Source organism: Camelus bactrianus, chromosome 21, assembly GCF_048773025.1.
Source record: "Camelus bactrianus isolate YW-2024 breed Bactrian camel chromosome 21, ASM4877302v1, whole genome shotgun sequence".
NCBI classification, from domain to species: Eukaryota; Metazoa; Chordata; class Mammalia; order Artiodactyla; family Camelidae; genus Camelus; species Camelus bactrianus.
This window is the reverse complement of record NC_133559.1, coordinates 26137495-26155634: the sequence shown is the minus strand read 5'-3', so window position 1 is coordinate 26155634 and position 18140 is coordinate 26137495. Positions and strand designations below refer to the sequence as shown.

At 35.1% G+C, this 18140-nt stretch overlaps 1 protein-coding gene and 1 non-coding gene across 2 annotated transcripts in view; both read left to right on the top strand.

The window, feature by feature from the left end:
- The window catches only part of ACBD6 (acyl-CoA binding domain containing 6), a 158832-nt gene that overhangs the window by 9519 nt on the left and 131173 nt on the right, over positions 1-18140 (top strand). The window contains exon 3 of the mRNA XM_010954927.3: positions 402-498. Within this exon, the coding sequence (XP_010953229.1) occupies positions 402-498 (97 nt within the window). The remainder of the gene's footprint in view (positions 1-401; positions 499-18140) is intronic.
- TRNAL-AAG (transfer RNA leucine (anticodon AAG)) lies at positions 4023-4096 on the top strand. Its single transcript has one exon. It is a non-coding gene; the product is annotated as a tRNA-Leu (tRNA).

Below are 18140 nucleotides of genomic sequence, written 5' to 3'. Positions count from 1 at the left end.
TGGTCTTCCAAAATTCAACAAATGTGCAATATATGTGTAATTTAAAAATTTCACAGGGTGTTATGTGTAGCTCAGTGGTAGAGCATGTGCTTAGCATGCACGAGGTCCTATGTTCAATCCCCAGTCCTTCCATTAAAAAATTTTTTTCTTTTAGATTTCATGAAGGAGGCTGACTAAGGAAAAAAAGTCTAAAAGGGCTCTTTAGGTGGCGTGATACGGTCTGTATTGCTGTGGACCAATGTAAATGCAAAAAGAGAAGGCTCCTCACCTATTGCTTGTTATATCTGTATCTCTTGACCCTTAAAATATGTAAGTCATTTTCTTAATAATAAAAAAGAAATGTGCTGTTTGTTTTCCTTACATAGTTAATGATAGGTCATTTTGGATATTCTGTATTATAGGGAAGCATGGAAAGCCCTTGGCGATTCAAGTCCCAGCCAAGCAATGCAGGAATATATCGCAGTAGTTAAAAAATTAGATCCAGGGTGGAATCCTCAGGTAAGACTTAATGATTGTAAATAATACTTTCCCAAAACATAGCATCTTTCTCTCAAATGAATGTTTAAAGCTAAGCTTTAGGCTTAAATAACATCCTTAAAGTTTTATTTTCTCAAATCAAAAGATTATAAAGTTATTTTAGTATTTATCTGCCTAAAAATACTGTTGCTTATGTGTTAACATAGTCTGCTACTGATAGAACTTCTTAATTGTAGAGAACTTTCAAAAGCATAATTGTACTTTTAATCATGAAAAATTCAATTCATTTCAGAATTTGAAATAGTTTAACTTTAGATCATCATTATTATCTTGAGAAATGATAGGTTTCTCTTCATTTTTTTTTTTTTATGCACACCTTCTATGCAAGAACAAAATGCTTGTTAATAGGGATAAAATATGGGATACCTTTTGGAAATCATTGAAACATTTCCTGATGTTTTTGATGTGCGTGAGTATTCGTTCTCACAAACATTCCATTTTATTAATATCTTTAATGAAACATCAAATTTGCATGCAGGTATGTATCATAAAGGTCCTAAGGACTTAAAATCTGAAATTCATTGGTGCCTCTCTGACCTGAATGCATCCTGAATACAATATTTAAAAAAACAAAGTAGGACTTGAATTTGCATGCCTTCAGGTTAGTCCTTGCTGTTCAGATCTAGCTGCTGTGGTCTCAGTCCTTCCCCATTGACTTATACACAACCGTTTCCAATGCCTGGCCTCTGTAGGCATTTGAGTTTATAACTCCTGATGAGTAACAGAATTTGTGATTTCTTACCTTCAATACCTTACTTATTAAGTAAAATGTCATTAACTATGACTCTTACAAATGCTTACACAGTCCACATAGTGAGGTAGTTCTTCCTTATGGAAGCCCAAACAAGCATTAAGGGTATATTTTAAAATACCTAAATTTTACCTATTGAACTTATATAAACTTGAGTAAACTGAGCAGAACCAGAGCCACTTTCAGGTAAAAGTGATTCTTTAATACCTCATTCTAAAACTATTTTAACATCATAATCTAGTTGTAAAGAGGAATTTTATGTTCCATTTCATTCTAATTTTTAGTTTAAACACTGGGCTGGTACCTTTGAGTTGTAGCTTTTTTTCCCACTTGTTTTTGATTGGTATGGGGCAGATCATTACCTCAATCTCAAGAGATTTGATACTGAGTTCATTATCTTTTAGGTTAAAAGAATCATTTTCATTTGATATTTGTTTCTTTTTTTTTTTAACATTTTTTATTGATCTATAATCATTTTACAATGTTGTGTCAAATTCCAGTGTAGAGCACAATTTTTCAGTTATACATGAACATATATATATTCATTGTCACATTTTTTTCTCTGTGAGCTACCATAAGATCTTGTATATATTTCCCTGTGCTATACAGTATAATCTTGTTTATCTGTTCTACAGTTTTGAAATCCCGTCTATCCCTTCCCACCCTCCGCCCCCTTGGCAACCGCAAGTTTGTATTCTATGTCTATGAGTCTGTTTCTGTTTTGTATTTATGCTTTGTTTGGTTGGTTTTTTTTTTTTTTTTTTTTTTTTTTTTTAGATTCCACATATGAGCAATCTCATACGGTATTTTTCTTTCTCTTTCTGGCTTACTTCACTTAGAATGACATTCTCCAGGAGCATCCATGTTGCTGCAAATGGCGTTATGTTGTCGGTTTTTATGGCTGAGTAGTATTCCATTGTATAAATATACCACATCTTCTTTATCCAGTCATCCGTTGATGGACATTTAGGCTGTCTCCATGTCTTGGCTATTGTAAATAGTGCTGCTATGAACATTGGGGTGCAGGTGTCATCCTGAAGTAGGGTTTCTTCTGGGTATATGCCCAGGAGCGGGATTCCTGGGTCATACAGTAAGTCTGTTCCTAGTCTTTTGATGAATCTCCATACTGTTTTCCAGAGTGGCTGCACCAAACTACATTCCAACCAGCAGTGTAGGAGGGTTCCCCTTTCTCCACAGCCTCTCCAGCATTTGTCATTTGTGGATTTTTGAATGATGGCCATTCTGACTGGTGTGAGGTGATACCTCATTGTAGTTTTGATTTGCATTTCTCTGATAATTAGTGATATTGAGCATTTTTTTCAGGTGCCTATTGATCATTTGTATGTCTTCCTTGGAGAATTGCTCGTTTAGGTCTTTTGACCACTTTTGGATTGGGTTGTTTGGTTGTTTCTTACTAAGTCATATGAGCTGCTTATATATTCTGGAGATCAAGCCTTTGTCAGTTTCATTTGCAAAAATTTTCTCCCATTCCGTAGGTTGTCTTTTTGTTTTACTTATGGTTTCCTTTGCTGTGCAGAAGCTTGTAAGTTTCATTAGGTCCCATTTGTTTATTCTTGCTTTTATTTCTATTGCTTGAGTAGACTGTTCTAGGAGAACATTTTTAAGATGTATGTCAGATAATGTTTTGCCTATATTTTCTTCTAGGAGGTTTATTGTATCTTGTCTTATGTTTAAGTTTGATCCATTTTGAGTTTATTTTTGTGTATGGTGTAAGGGAGTGTTCTAGCTTCATTGCTTTACATGCTGCTGTCCAGTTTTCCCAACACCATTTGCTGAAGAGACTGTCTTTATTCCATTGTATATTCTTGCCTCCTTTGTCGAAGATGAGTTGACCAAAAGTTTGTGGGTTCATTTCTGGGCTCTCTATTCCGTTCCATTGATCTATATGTCTGTTTTTGTACCAATACCATGCTGTCTTGATGACTGTAGCTCTATAGTATTGTCTGAAGTCTGGGAGAGTTATTCCTCCAGCCTCTTTCTTTCTCTTCAGTAATGCTTTGGCAATTCTAGGTCTTTGATGGTTCCATATAAATTTTATTATGATTTGTTCTAGTTCTGTGAAATATGTCCTGGGTAATTGGATAGGGATTGCATTAAATCTGTAGATTGCCTTGGGCAGTGTGACCATTTTAACAATATTGATTCTTCCAATCCAAGAGCATGGGATATCTTTCCATTTTTTAAAGTCTTCTTTAATTTCCTTCATCAATGGTTTATAGTTTTCTGTGTATTATTCTTTCACTTCCTTGCGATATTTGTTTCTAAAAACAATGAAATAATAGAAACTCTCATGCTGAATGTACTATAAGCTTTTTACATGTATTGACCATTGAAATCTTCACAAGAATTTTAAGAATTAGAAACTAGTATTGTCTGTATTTTAAAAATGAGGAAATTCCGGCACAGAGAGGTTTAGTAACTTGCCTAAGACTGGCCAACTAAGAAATGATGGTGCTGGGATTTGGACCTATGCTTACATGAGTCCAGATCCCCACTCTTAACTACTCTTGCTATCCATTCTATAGCCGACATTATATGTATATTAAAATACATATATATATTTCAAAAAGATGTAAACTTATATGTATAGAAAATTACTTTTTAAATCAAAGCTACATGGTGCCCAAGTATAAAATGAACAATGCTTTAAAATGTAACCCTTTGACTGTTTCCTGTTATGCTTCACCTTATCTCAAGAATGTATTGTTGAAGGGGAGGGTATAGCTCAAGTGGTAGAGCATGTGCTTAAGATGTACGAGGTCCTGGGTTCAATCCCCAGTACCTCCATTAAAAAAAAAAAAAGAACGTATTGTCGAATGTCTAACATAATTAAGGCAATTCTTTTGCTTTTATTTATTTGATTTTTTGGGGGAGAAGTTAGGGTGAGTTTTTATTTTGGTATAATTTACTTTTATTTTTATTTTTGACAAATAAAAATTGTATATATTTAAGGTATACAACATGATGTTTTGATGTTGGATGTATGTGTATATTATGAAATGATATCACAATCAAGCTAATTAATATATCCATCACCTCCCATTGTGACCATGTTTTGTGTGTGTGTGTGTGTGTGGTAAGAACACTTGAGATCTACGCTCTAAGAAAATTTCGTATTTGCAATATATTATTATTGACTAATGTATTTGTTAGTAACTCATAACAGTTTATTATTATTAACTAATGTATACTTGATATAATTTTAAAATTTCAAGAATAGTACAAGGAACTTTGGCACGGCTTTCATCTGGGTACACCAGTTGATTACATTTGTTTTAGCATTCTTTATTTACACACACACGTACACATATACATATAAATAAATTTCTTCTGAATCATTTTATTATTATTTCTGAACCATTTTAGGTAAGTTGGAGGCAACATGTCCCTTTACTACTAAATACGTCATTATGTTACTACACCACAATGATCAAAATTGGTAATTTATTTTTAGTGTCATGAGTTCTTTTAAAATTCCTTTTTTTTAGAACCCTGGGCTCAGAGTTCCTGCAGGGCATTTATATATATATGTGTGTGTATATGTATTTTTTTAATATAAAAATTATATATTTCAGGTTACAACATGATGATTTGGTATACATGTACATCGTAGAATGATTACCACAGTAAAGCTAATAAATGTATCATCTCTCATAGTCACCTTTTCTCTATGTGTGATGAGAGCATGTGACATTTACTCTCAGCATATCTCCAGTACTCAGTACAGTATTATTGACTGTACACATCATGCCTGTACAATAGATCCCTAGACTTACTCATCCTACATAACTGCAACTTTGTACCATTTGACCAACATCTCCCCATTTTTCCCAGCCACTGGTAAACACCATTCTATTCTCTGCTTCTATGAATTCGACTTTTAGATTTTATTAGATTCCACATGTAAGTGAGATCATGTAATTTTTGTCTTTCTCTGTCTGGCTTATTTCACTTAGCATAATGTCCTCCAGGTTAATCCATATTGTCATAAATGGCAGGATTTTCTTCTTTTTCATGGCTAAATAATATTCCATTGTGTGTATGTACCACATCTTGTTTATGCATTCATCCATAGATGGACACTTAGGTTGTTTCCGTATATTGGCTATTGTGAATACTGCTGCAATAAACACGAGACTGCAGATATCTCTGAGATCCCGATTTTATTTCCTTTATATATATACCCAGAAGTGGGATTGCTGGATCATATGGGAGTTCTATTTTTAATTTTTTGAACAACCTCCATTCTGTTTCCCACAAGAGCTATACCAATTTATAGTCCTACCAGCAGTGTACAGTGATTCTTTTTTTCTCAAAAATCAGGAATTTTAAAATATTGATTCAGTGTTGTCAAATCCATAGTCCATATTCAAATTTATCATTTATCTAAAATATATCTTTCATAGTTATTTTTTAAAATTCTGATCCATCATCCAATCCAGGACCGTGAGTTGCATCTAGCTGACACGTCTTGTTTAGTTTCCTATAATCGGGAAGTTTCTCAGCCTTCCTTTTTCTTTCTTAACTGTGATATTTTTGCACAGTTATTTTGTAGAATGCCCCTCAATTTGGGTTTGTCTGATGCTTCCTCATAATTAGATTCAGATTATACATTTTTAGAAGGAATACCACAGAATTGTGTCCTTCTCAATGCATTGTACCAGGAGATACATGAAGTCTGTCTCAGTATTGGTTATGTTAACTTCTGTCACTTGTTTAAGGTGGTGTCTGCAGATTTCTCTACTGTAACTTGCTTCCCCCTCCTTTGTAATTAATGAGTAATTTGTAAGGAGATACGTTGAGACCATGTAAATATCTTTTTCCTAATCAGATTTCATCCACCAGTTTTAACATCCATTAATGATTTTCTAACTCCATCATTTCTTCTATATTTATTATTTGACAATTCACTTAAGGATGGGCTTTCCCTTCTCCTCCATTCACTTATTTATTCACTGTGAAGAACTGTGAAAGGTCTACGATTGTGTCCTACTTGCAAACTAATAAGTTAGTCTGTTACTGTTTCTTAGATGCTGGCAGACGTACAGAACTCTTGGGTCTGAGCCAAAGGGCTTTATTATTCATGGCGTAGCAAACTGCATGAGCTTCATTTGATTTGCATCAGTTTCTTGTGTCCGCCGAGTCCCACAGGGATGACACAGGTGGGCCTAGATGGATTCCTGCATGTGCAGTGGGTTGTGCTGTAGGGAAGGAGCACTGAGCTTTGGGGATTCACCACTTTCATAGCAGGTGGAAGCAAGCCTGCTCTTTGTCAGGGGTTGGGACATCACCTCATCCCTGAAGGTGGCTTACTGTACACACAACCCTGAGAAATGGCCCACATAAACTGTGATCAGAGCCTGGCATACTGAACATAAATGTGCAGGCATGCTCAGGGCCTTTGGTTGATTGCCTTACCCAATATTCACGTATTTATATCAGTACTCACTCATAGATTCCTGTTTCATTGAGGGGGTTGTAGTCAATTGCTATCATTATTTGGCCACTGGGAACCCATTCAGGATGGCTCCTGTGTCCTTTTGATATATCCCCATCATTCTTTGAGCATTTTCTTACTTTCTGGCACAAGGTATTTCAGGCTGCATTAGCTTCCTAGGGTTGCCATAATAGTTTAAAACCACAGGATTTTATTCTCTCTCAGTCCTGGAGGCTAGAGGTCTGAAATTAAGGTTTTAGCAGAGCCATGCTCTCTTTGGAAGCTTCAGGGAAGATTCCTTCCTTGTCTCTACCAGCTTCTGGTGGCCTCAGATAATCTGTAGTTTGTGGCAACCTAACTCCAATCCCTGTCTGTATCTTCACGTGACCTTCTTCCTTGTGTCCCTGTATCCAGATTGCCCTTTCTTTATCGTCTATAGATGACAGTCATTGGATTTAGGGTTCACCTTAAACCTCATCTTATCTTTTCCCCCCTAGCTTTATTGAGATACAATTGACATAAACAGCATTGTTAAGTTTAAGGTATACAATGTGTTGATTTGATTTGATGCACTTACATATTGCAGAATGATTACCACCATAGCTAACACCTCCATAATGTCACATAATTACTATTTCTTTTTTGTGGTGAGAACATTCAAGGTCTCTTCTTTTAGTAACTTTCAAGTATATAATATAGTATTATAATCACCATGCTGTACATTAGATCCCTGGAACTTATTCATCTTGAAGTTTGTACCTTTGACCAAAATCCCCCCCACCCCCCAGGCCCCTGTTAAAAACCATTCTACTCTTTGTTTCTATGACTTAGGCTTTTTCAGGTTCCACATGTAAGTGATGGCATGTAGTATTTGTTTTTCTCTGACTTATTTCACTTAGCATAATACCTTCAAGGTCCATTCATGATGCTGCAAATGGCAGAATTTCCTTCTTTCTCATGGCTGAATAATATTCCTGTGTGTGTGTTTGTGTGTGTATTATTACCACATGTTCTTTATTAATTCATCTGTTGATAGACACTTAGGTTGTTTCTGTATCTTGACTATTGTGAATAATGCTGCAGTGAACTCAGGAGTGCAGATATTTCTTCAAGATCCAGTTTTCATTTCCTTTGGATAGAAAAACAGATGTAAGATTGCTGTATCATATCATAGTTCCATTTTTAGTTTTCCAGAAACCTTTATACCGTTTTCCATAGTGGTTGTACCAATTTACATTCCTACCGACAGTGCACAAGGGTTCCCTTTTCTCCACCTCACTAACACTTATTACCTCTTGTCTTTTTGATGATACCCATTCTAACAAGTGTGATATCTCACTGTGGTTTTGATTTTCATTTCCTGATAATTAGGGATGTCAAGCACCTTTTTTGTGTACTTGTTGGTTATTTGTATGTCTTCAGAGAAATGTCCATTTATTTCTGCCCATTTTTTAATTGGATTGATTGGCTTTTTGCTGTTGTCATATGGATTCTTTATATATTTTGGTTATTAACCCATTAAATATGTGATTTGCAAATATACTCTCCCATTCTTGCCTTTTCATTTTGCTGATGGTTTTCATTGCTGTTTGGAAGCTTTTAGTTTGATGTAGTCCCATGTATTAATTTTTGCTTTTATTGCTTTTGCTTTTTGTGTCAAATCCAAAAAATCATTGCCAAGGTCAGTGTCAAGGAGCTTTTTCCCTATGTTTTCTTCTAGGAGTTTAGGTCCTATGCGTAAGTCCTTATTCTTTTCAGGCTGATATTTGTGAGTAGTGTAAGTTAGGGGTCCAGTTTTATTCTTCTGCCTGTGCTTATCCAGTTTTCCCAGCACCATTTACTGAAGAGACTACCCTTTCCCCATTGAGTGTTCTGTGCTCCCATGTCAAATATTATTTGACTGTACACCTCATCTTAACTAGGTGACATCTGCAAAGACCTTGTTTCCAAATAAGGTCTCGTTCTCAATTACTTGGTGTTAAGACTTGTACATATCTTTCACGGGGACACAATTCAATCCACTACGCAGGCTCATCTTATGTTTTCCCTACCCTAACCCTAGAACTGGCTGTTTCCCTCTGGTTCCTTTTGTAGAGAATCGTATTTAGAAACCAAGATCTGGGTGTTGAGTCTGCTCATTGCTACTGGAGCGTCATTGCTTCCAGGCTGTCTCAGCAGACAGAGCTAAACAATACGTATGCTTAAGTGCACATATATAGATACACATACACACACACAAATATATCTGTGTGTACACACATACATATATACATATATGTACATACATACAGATATGCACATAAATTCATTGTAGACAGACATGTGTATATACATACATACACACCTACGTAACCCTCTCTCACATATGTATTCTATATCTGTATTTACATATTTATTTACTTATATTTTAAAAAACCCAAGTTCATATCGATACCTCTGATTCCAGCCCAACACTGCAGGGTACATTGTAGGCTTCCCTCATCCATGTTTGTAACTGTCTTCTCCATCAGAATCCTGGCTCCCAATATTCTCATTATATTTACTCAGTTACTCAAGCCTAGCATACACAGGAAGTTGTTTCAGAATTGCTAACCTATACTATTGTGAAAAGAAAGTTTACTAACTAAAGTTCACTATTTGTTTATGGGTTGTTTTTGGTTTGGGTGTTTTTTTTAAGGTAAAATTTATATATGGTGAGATATATCAATTTTAAGTATATAGTTTGATCTTTTAACAAGTATTCAGGATAGTTTTGTAAAAGCTTTGATGAAATTGGAAATGATTGCATCTCAGTAACCTTGTTTTTTCTGATTGCTTGTTAATTAACTATGGTCACTTGGAATATTAAGATTCTTTTTAATGTGAATGCCACAAACCATGAAGTAACTGTTTTGAAGTGGCTGCCTTGCTTTTAAATAAATAACATGGACAAAAAAATGTGTTTTTATAGCCTAATACATGTATAAACAGTTATATAAGAGAACATTTTCCAAATTAAAGAACTGGATGTTTGTCCTTAATTCCTAGCTAATATGCGGTATTTTTCCATAGCTCTTTTGAGAAGGTTCTTATTCCAAGGTGCATAGTGTGATGAGTACTGTTTCTTTTGAGTCCTGTATAAAGGCTTGTGACTGTTTTTGTAATTCTGCATTTCTGCCTCCACAGCACTGAATTCTAAGTTCTTTCTTTTCAAAAAGTGTTCTTTGTAAATTGAACATTTATTTGTCTGACATAAACATGAAGGTTAATCTGCATAGTTTCTGCAGTTTCATTCTTTGCCGTGTTCCTCTTTCTGCTCACATCTGGTAAAACCTCTTGTGACCACCAGAGGGAGTAGCGTTCATTATAAATAAGACAAGTTTGTTCTCAGGAATTTCTAGGGCTTTCTGTGTTTCAGTAGTATTGCTAATACCTTGGTTCTCATTGACCATCTAGTCTTTTGCCTTTTTTTTTAAACTCCTTTGATACTTAAACTTTTTTGTTTACTTGGGATCTTACTAATAACTTTATTTGTTTTCACCCTGGGCTGATGACACTTAGGCTAGCATCCACTGTATTGTATTTGTGTATTGTGCATGAAGACTAATAGCGTAGATGGGAGACCTGACACTCTGTTTTGTTCTAGCCAGATAGGTGGTTAAGTAGCTGTCCAGTAGCCACGTAGCCTTTTGCAAGTTTGCTGCTATTCATCTGTGGTTTTAATTGCATCATCTACTTATTTTCTACCAATAAAGTTTCATTGACTATCAAAGTAGATAAATTGGCACAAATAGTACACTTACCTATAAAGGTAATCATCACTTTTGAAATTTATATTTTAAAAAATCATTAGGCAGAATCTTGGTGTTAGTGTGATAACTCTTTGATTTTTCCATGAGGCTTTACAAGAAGAAAGTTTAAATTGACTAGGCTGTTGCAGTACAGTGTGAACCAAATCAAATACATCCACAGGTATGTTCAGTCTTAGGGGCTCTACCCTTTTGCCTTTGTTCTAGGTTCACGTGTCAAATACTTGCTGAATATTTCTTTTTCAGTGTTGCAGTCACACTTCAAACTCAGCAAGCCCAACGTAGAACTCGTCAGCTCTTTATTACCCTCACCTACCTTTAGCTGTTTTCTTCTCTTTTAGTCCCATCATATTTAATGGTGCTGCCATATACCTAGTCTATTCAGTGAGAAACCTCAGAGTAATCCCTGAATCTTTTCTTTCTCCTTCTTAGTGGCCCATTTAGTTAGTTACCAAGTCTCACTAATTTTGCCTTCCAAATATTTCACACCCATCACTTTCTTTCCATCCCTACTACCTTTGTCTTGGTACATCATCATCTCTTGGCTAGACTGATGCAGTACCTTCTACATGCTCTCCCTATTGTGAATCTGGTCCCGCTCAATTCTGTCCTCTGCATTGCTTCTAAAATGTCTTATCTGAAGTACGTATCTGACCATGCTTTCCCAGTCTAAAAGTGATTCCCTTGTACTTGCAGGCTGAATTAGTATTGCATGCAAATTCCACCACAGTCTGGTTCGTATTCATATTCCAATCCCACCTCTTGCCCCTCCTCAGCCTGTAAGTTCCAGTACTGTCATACTGCTTGTATTTCCTTACAATATTGTTTCACCATCTTGACTATACAGGGACCTTTAAAAATAGAGATGCATGAACTTTGCCCCAGATTTGCTTAAAATTAACGGATAGAGTCCTGACATCTGTTTTGTTTTGTTTTGTTTTGATGGCCCAACAGTCATTTTGGAGCACAGCCTGGGGTTGTCACTAACTACTGCCCTGCGTCTTGCTGCTGAACATTTTCTGATCTTAGTTGAAGTTATTTTCTCTATTTGGAGAACCCTCTCTGTTTACTAGATTAATTTATGCACATCCTTAAAGACTAAGTTCAGGGTATTTGCACCTCTAGGAATCTTTTCCTCATTCCTTGAACTAGAGATGGGCAAAGTGACTGTTCTCTGTGGTCCATGCTCTCATTGTTCATACCAGTTTGAATTGAAATAATTGAATTTATCTTTCTCTTCCACTATAATGTAAACTTTTCCAGAAGTAAGATTGTATCTTCATATTTATCTTTCCTGTGCAGCACAGTGTCTTAAACAGAAAACAATCAATAAATGTTGGACTGGGCTGATCTGGCGGGTGTGTCGTGAGTGGTGCCGGGGAGGGGCTGAAGAAGGGCTTGAGTCCGTTTACCCAAAAGTGCAGTTTGGATAGATCACCTTTATTCTTGAGTGCGATGCCTCTCCTTGTGTTTGCTGTATATAGCTTTCCCAATTTTAATAGTACCAAGTTAATGGAAAATCAGGGTTAAGACTGTGTAAATTGAATTCTGAATTCAGTATTTTTATTCCTTTTTTATATGTGCTGTGTCTGTGTTTTCTTAGATTTGTTTTGTCTGGATTAATTGGATGAGATTAATTGGGTTAAATAACTGTATTCCTTATGCAGGAACATGGAGTTGATGCCATGTTTAACTGCATATTGAGTTTTGGGTGAACCAGAAGGGGAGGAGAGACTAAAAAAAGTTGAAGAATATTGGAAATAAGCATTTGTGTAGAATAAAGATTTTTTTTAAAGAGCTTTTAGAAAAGAATGGAAGAATTTTGCTTTAGGAACAAGGCAGGAAAATCCATAATTCCTTGGCTGGGTTATATTGTGATTTAGGTAAATTGAATTGTCTTTTAACTTAGTGGACCATAGAGGGCAGTGTTTCACAGCTTAAAGTTGTGATTTCCTGTGAAGATAAATACACTTGCCTTATATTGTGCTTACTTTGTGTTTTTGTTTTCCTTATGGATACACATTATGATAACTGCAAGGTTGGAAATTAAGAATTTTTAGGTGTATTTAATAAATCAAATTATAATGTTTTGATGAAAGATTTAAGATATAGTTTCAATAAAGAACATCTTTACATCTAAAAATGTTCATGCTTTAGAATAATAGATGAGAATTAAAAATGAGAAAAGATTTTGTTGTCCTGTTCAATTCATACAAGTTAAGAAAAATGAATATTGATTTTATTTGGTAGTCTAAATTTATTAGACAAGTTGGAGAAATTAGTATCCTGTGTAACTAAAATTTTCTTTTACAAAAGAGTGCTTAAGACTTTATTTGTGCAGTAGGACAGTCTATGTATTTTTTGTAAATAAAGCAGTTACACATTTGACTAAACTAATTGAATTATGATATTAAAGCCATAGGCAGAAGAAATAATCTAGGAATAGTTCTTTTGAAATGGATTGTTATTTCAGATTTATTTTAATAAAAAAACTTAAATGTATTAATTGGAAATTAGTAATTGAAACTACATTTTATCTGGTTTCCAAATTATAAGGAGGTGATTTTTTCTACTGAGAAACCATTTGTTCTAATAGCAGAATTCTGTTATAACATGTTTTGTTATTGGGAACAAAGATTGAATGTATTTTGTGTCAAATTTGTTACCCTGCATATACAGCTAATTTCTGATACGGAAAAGCATGGTGTATTAGTAGAAAAATAAAACGGTCTACCTTACTGACTTCATAGAAGGTTGCACAATATTTAGGAACTGTAGGATGCTGAATGCTTGTGTTTGCGTGTGTTAAATGTGCAATGTTTTGGTTAGCTTTAGAGGGGAATTGACAGATATTCATCTGATGCATTTTTGCATTTTTTTCATGTAATTACTTGTCTTTGAGTTTTTGTTTTCTCCTGTTATGTTTGCCAGTTGAGGAAAGGAGGCAGCATGTGTTCATGTGCCTGTATGAGTGTATGTGCAAAACTTGGAGTGACAGCGTCATTCTTTATTAAAAAATAGTTTAGTGGTATAACTTAAATGAAACTTGTAAATACTTTTAGGACTTATATTCCATTTTTAAATGGTTTAGTTTTGCATTAGAAATCTCTTATAAAATTACCTTGGGATAGATAAACTTCTAGTGTTTCATTGATATTGGTGGTATTGAGTTGCACTGGAACCAGATTCTGATTTTAGTATATGATGGGTGTTAGTTTTGATATGTCTTATGGCAGAACCTAGTCAAGATAAACAAGTGTAGTCATAAACCAGTCCTCCACTTTCTTCTTAGGTTGAATATTTCATACATTTGGAAAAAAAATTTAGTGTTGTAAAACTAGGGGTGACTGTGTTAATTTGTCCTTTGAGATTCAGTTCTGCTAAGATTTATTGAGCTTTTTTAGACTGCATTACTTAGCATAAACTAATGCTGTAATCCTGCTGAAATCTTAGAATAATAATGATTAATTATATGTCATCTTATGAAATTTTTAAAGAATTGTTGTACTTTGGAATGTGATTTTCCCAGTAAACTCCAGATGCTGAATCACTTAGTTTTTACCTGCTTCCTCTAGCATTTCTGCTGATCAGTGTAAAATCATAAAATCATCCAATTCAATTACTGTAACATTGGGTTATGACTTAAAAAAACAGAATTAGAAGATTTTATGATTTTTTACAGTTACTGGTGATATACATATTACGTACCTTTGTGTTTGTGGTGTCTTCCAAGGAAGTTTAAATTGAAGACATTTCCCTTTAGACCAGTAGCTAACCTCCTTTGAGTTTATCCAGAGTTTCTGAGGTTGCCTGAGTGGTGCTTGAACTGAGTCTGCCCTGAGTCATAGTGCTGTCATCTTCTGATACTCTTGAGTCATTCTTGCCTATTAGTAAGGTATGCAGCATTCTTTCATAGTCCAGCTTTTTGCCAGGTGTCACCTAACCATATAAATCAAATCCAAGTGATGAAGTAATGGAAGAGTTAAAGGAAGGGTCTAACTGTAGTTAGAATCCCTCAGATCAAACCTTGTTCCTAAAGTTTCAGCAGATCAGAAAAATATTAAATGCATAACTTCAGTACTTAAAGATGTAAACATTGTCAGTGTTCACAGTTGTGTATGTGTGTGTGTGCATGAGAGGTTTTTGAGGAAACATTGGTGTAAACCTCTGTTGAGACTGAAAACTGTGTATCTTGAATAATTTGTTATACCAACGACACTTGTTTTTGTTTGATCATTTTTATGCGGAGATAAATTCTGCAGTCTTTTTATTGCCTTATGCCTGTTGGAAAAAAGTGAAGTATCAATTATCCTTTTCCTCCCAAGACAACATGACAATATTAATTGCAAAATGAACAGGACAATTCTTAAGTTGCAAATGTCTATTTTAGTTATTTTCATAGGTTAATTCACAAAGCTCCAAAATTTTGGAAAACTTAGAATATACTTCTGTTCAAATAACACTTTTAAGAAATGGGTTTAACAAAAAATTGAACAGTGAAGTATTTTTACCCATCTCCATGCAATGATATTTGGTTTTAAATACTATTTCAATCTTGGGCTTTAGAAGTCAATTCAACTTAACTTTCTATAGTCTTTTAAAATACATTTTATAGGGAGCACAAGCAAAGTGGTGTCTTTATGCCTCGTATTAAGATGTGGATGTAGTATTTGTAGAAAATAGTAAAATCTGTGTTGCTGTCTTTTCTAGGCCCTTTAAAAAAAAATCTGTATACTGGAGTTCCTCATCAGCAGTATAAATATAGAATCATGGGAAGCTTGAGATCTTCAGGTATTTGAAATGTTGTAATATACATGCTGATTTAAGTGTATGCTGTTTTACAGACACCTTCGCTTCATGCACAGTCCTGTATTTAAATAACTCATATCATTGCTATTCTAAGTAGTGCTTTTGCAGTCAGACGTCTGAAAGGTGATTGACTTTTTTCCATAGCTCCATAATTTATAAGAAAACATAAAATGAAAAGACTAGACCAAGATGATTTTGGAGCTTGTTTTAATCTTAGTATCAGTACTGAGAATAAAGACTCAGTCTGTTCAGAATAGACTGGTTAACCAACTGATCAACTTGAATTTCATATAGTAATTCCTTTTCATTGTTCAGTTTGTCTTTTGCATTTAATTTGCAGGTGTAGGGTGTCTTTGATTTTATGTCTTTTGAGAAATTTATGATCGGGTGCTTTATTTATGGCATCATAGTCTCAGCTTTGGCAATTGATTGAAATACAATAAAGGGAAATTCAGTATGTATTTTTTAAAAGCTTAAATTGGGAAAATGAACCAACCGTGCTAACGTGGAGTTGCCTTGAAACAAAGTAAGAATGAAATGGCAGGTTAATTTCTTTGTACTTATGTTGGTCTTTTATTGTTATAATCTTATTTATAATATTTGACATGATTTGCTTTTGGAGATTTGTAGCATATTGTCGTGTTTTAAAGTTGTGAAGGAAGACTATAGTTCATTGAAATTATATATGCTGAAAAGAGTTTGTAAACTGTAGAATATAATGCAAATATAAATTATTTTTATTGTTATACCAACTATAATATTTAACAGAGGCAAGAATTTTATTAATATGCTACCAAAAAATAAGTGGAATGCAGTGTTAGTGTTGCTGGGGATCTTAGTGAGTGGTAACATAGCACATGTAGCTTATGTTTAATAAATAACTAGTTTGAAATTATAGAGGAATTATTTGGAGGGAAAAGTTAATACATTTCCCTTTTGTGGCTGCACCATAGCATGCCTTGATCTATAGGACTGAGTTAGTTAAGTATAAGTCACATTCCTTTAATTTAGAGTTGGAAAATAGTTTTTCTCCATATATATATTGAATCTCTCAGCTGTATGAATTATACTTTGTTAACCAAGTTGAAAATAAATACATCCATTTTTTAAAAAAAATACTACAAAGGTTTGGGTTTAAGACGCTGTCTGAATACTTTATTGTTTTCAGTCTCAGTATAGAGTAGCCACCTTCTGGGGCAGTGTAGTTTTACTCTTATCTCAGTGCATGTGAAGTTAAGACTTCCAGGTACTTAACACAATTTCTAATTGGAGACCAGAAACATTACTACCTTTACAGCTTTACAGTCAGTCACTACCATATGTTTGTTGGTCTTTCCATTTTTAATGTATGGCAAAGATGAAAAGGGGTGATGGATTGACCCTTGGGTACAATGAAGAAACTGAATTAAAAAAAATTATCAGAGTAATTTTTAAAAGGAAAAAAAGCATAAGAGGAAAAAGATGTTATCAGAAATTTGGGTCTGAATTTCTTGGTGCCTGTCCTTATATGGAAGAAGGTTCTATATTGAAGGTGGTTATGTTCTGTGCAAAATCTTACAGTGATCAAAGAAAATTTGAACGGGACACTGGCAATGAAGCATTGTTGGTTTAGAGACAGAGATGGTGGCAAGCTGAGATCCTTGTTCTGACTGATACTGAAGCATTCTGGCCAGAGCTTGAGGACACGTGGAAACTGGATGGAAATGCAAGCGTTTCTTACATGCTAAAGTTTCTCTGACCGTGTGAAAAGCCATTATGGAAACTTGGATAAGGAAGTAGTCATGTTTGTGCCTTGTCCTCTTCTCTTACTCCTATCTATGTACAGGATAACCAGCAAAGGTTTTATGGTGCTGTATGTAAGCTGATAGCCTTAAGTATCTGATTCATAGATAACCTGAAGTAATTTTAGGAAATAGGGCAGAGGTGAGAGTGACAGGATTCTGTAGTTTAATTATAGACTCCTAATGGAAGGGTGGGAAATTACACCTGAAATGTGTAATAAGCCATCCCCAGAAGGAATACAAATACTGATAAATAGTGACACATGCTCAGTCTCACTAGTAATCAAGAAATGTAAGATAACGCAGCATATACTACTTTTCAGACTGAATTAAGAAGGCTTGTTGGCAGAGCACGAGAAGTCAGCACAGGCATGAACTTCAGTGGAGTGAGAATTGGCAACAATCTTTTAGGAGAGGAATTTTTACCTCCTAAAACCCGCTTCCCACTTAGCTTTTGCTGTGTGGCTCAGCATCAGCAGGACCTCCTGCCTGTCCAGACTCTTGGAAACTTTGACTCCTTCTCCTCCGTCTGGGATCACGGTGTGTGGCAGAAGCTCTGTCGCCAGCTGCTGCTTGGAGGGGTTATGTAGCAAACCCAGAAGTTCAGGGGACAAACTTTGACCAAGGAGAGGCAAGAGATGGGAAGAATCTGGCAGTTGAATTGCTTTTCCTTTCTTTTTTTCTTCTTTCTTCGTTTCCCTTTCATTCTGAGACCTGGTGGTCTGATTAGCCTGACTGGAAGACATCCTGTGTGACCTTGGTCAGTGAAACCAGTGTGGTAACAGTACCGTTTTCTATTTGTTTTTCCTCCTTTCCTGCCTCACCTCTTTTCCTCTTATTTTTTATATCCTGGGATTTCATCTCCCAAGAATTCCTGAGCTTGAAAGCTTTGCCTGAGGTCCTGTTCTTTAGGAAATGTGGGCTAGGAAGCTAATGGTTTCACTTCTGAAACTCTACTCCATAAAGATACTTGCAAGTTCTAGAAGATACATGTACGTGGATGTACACTGCAGCAT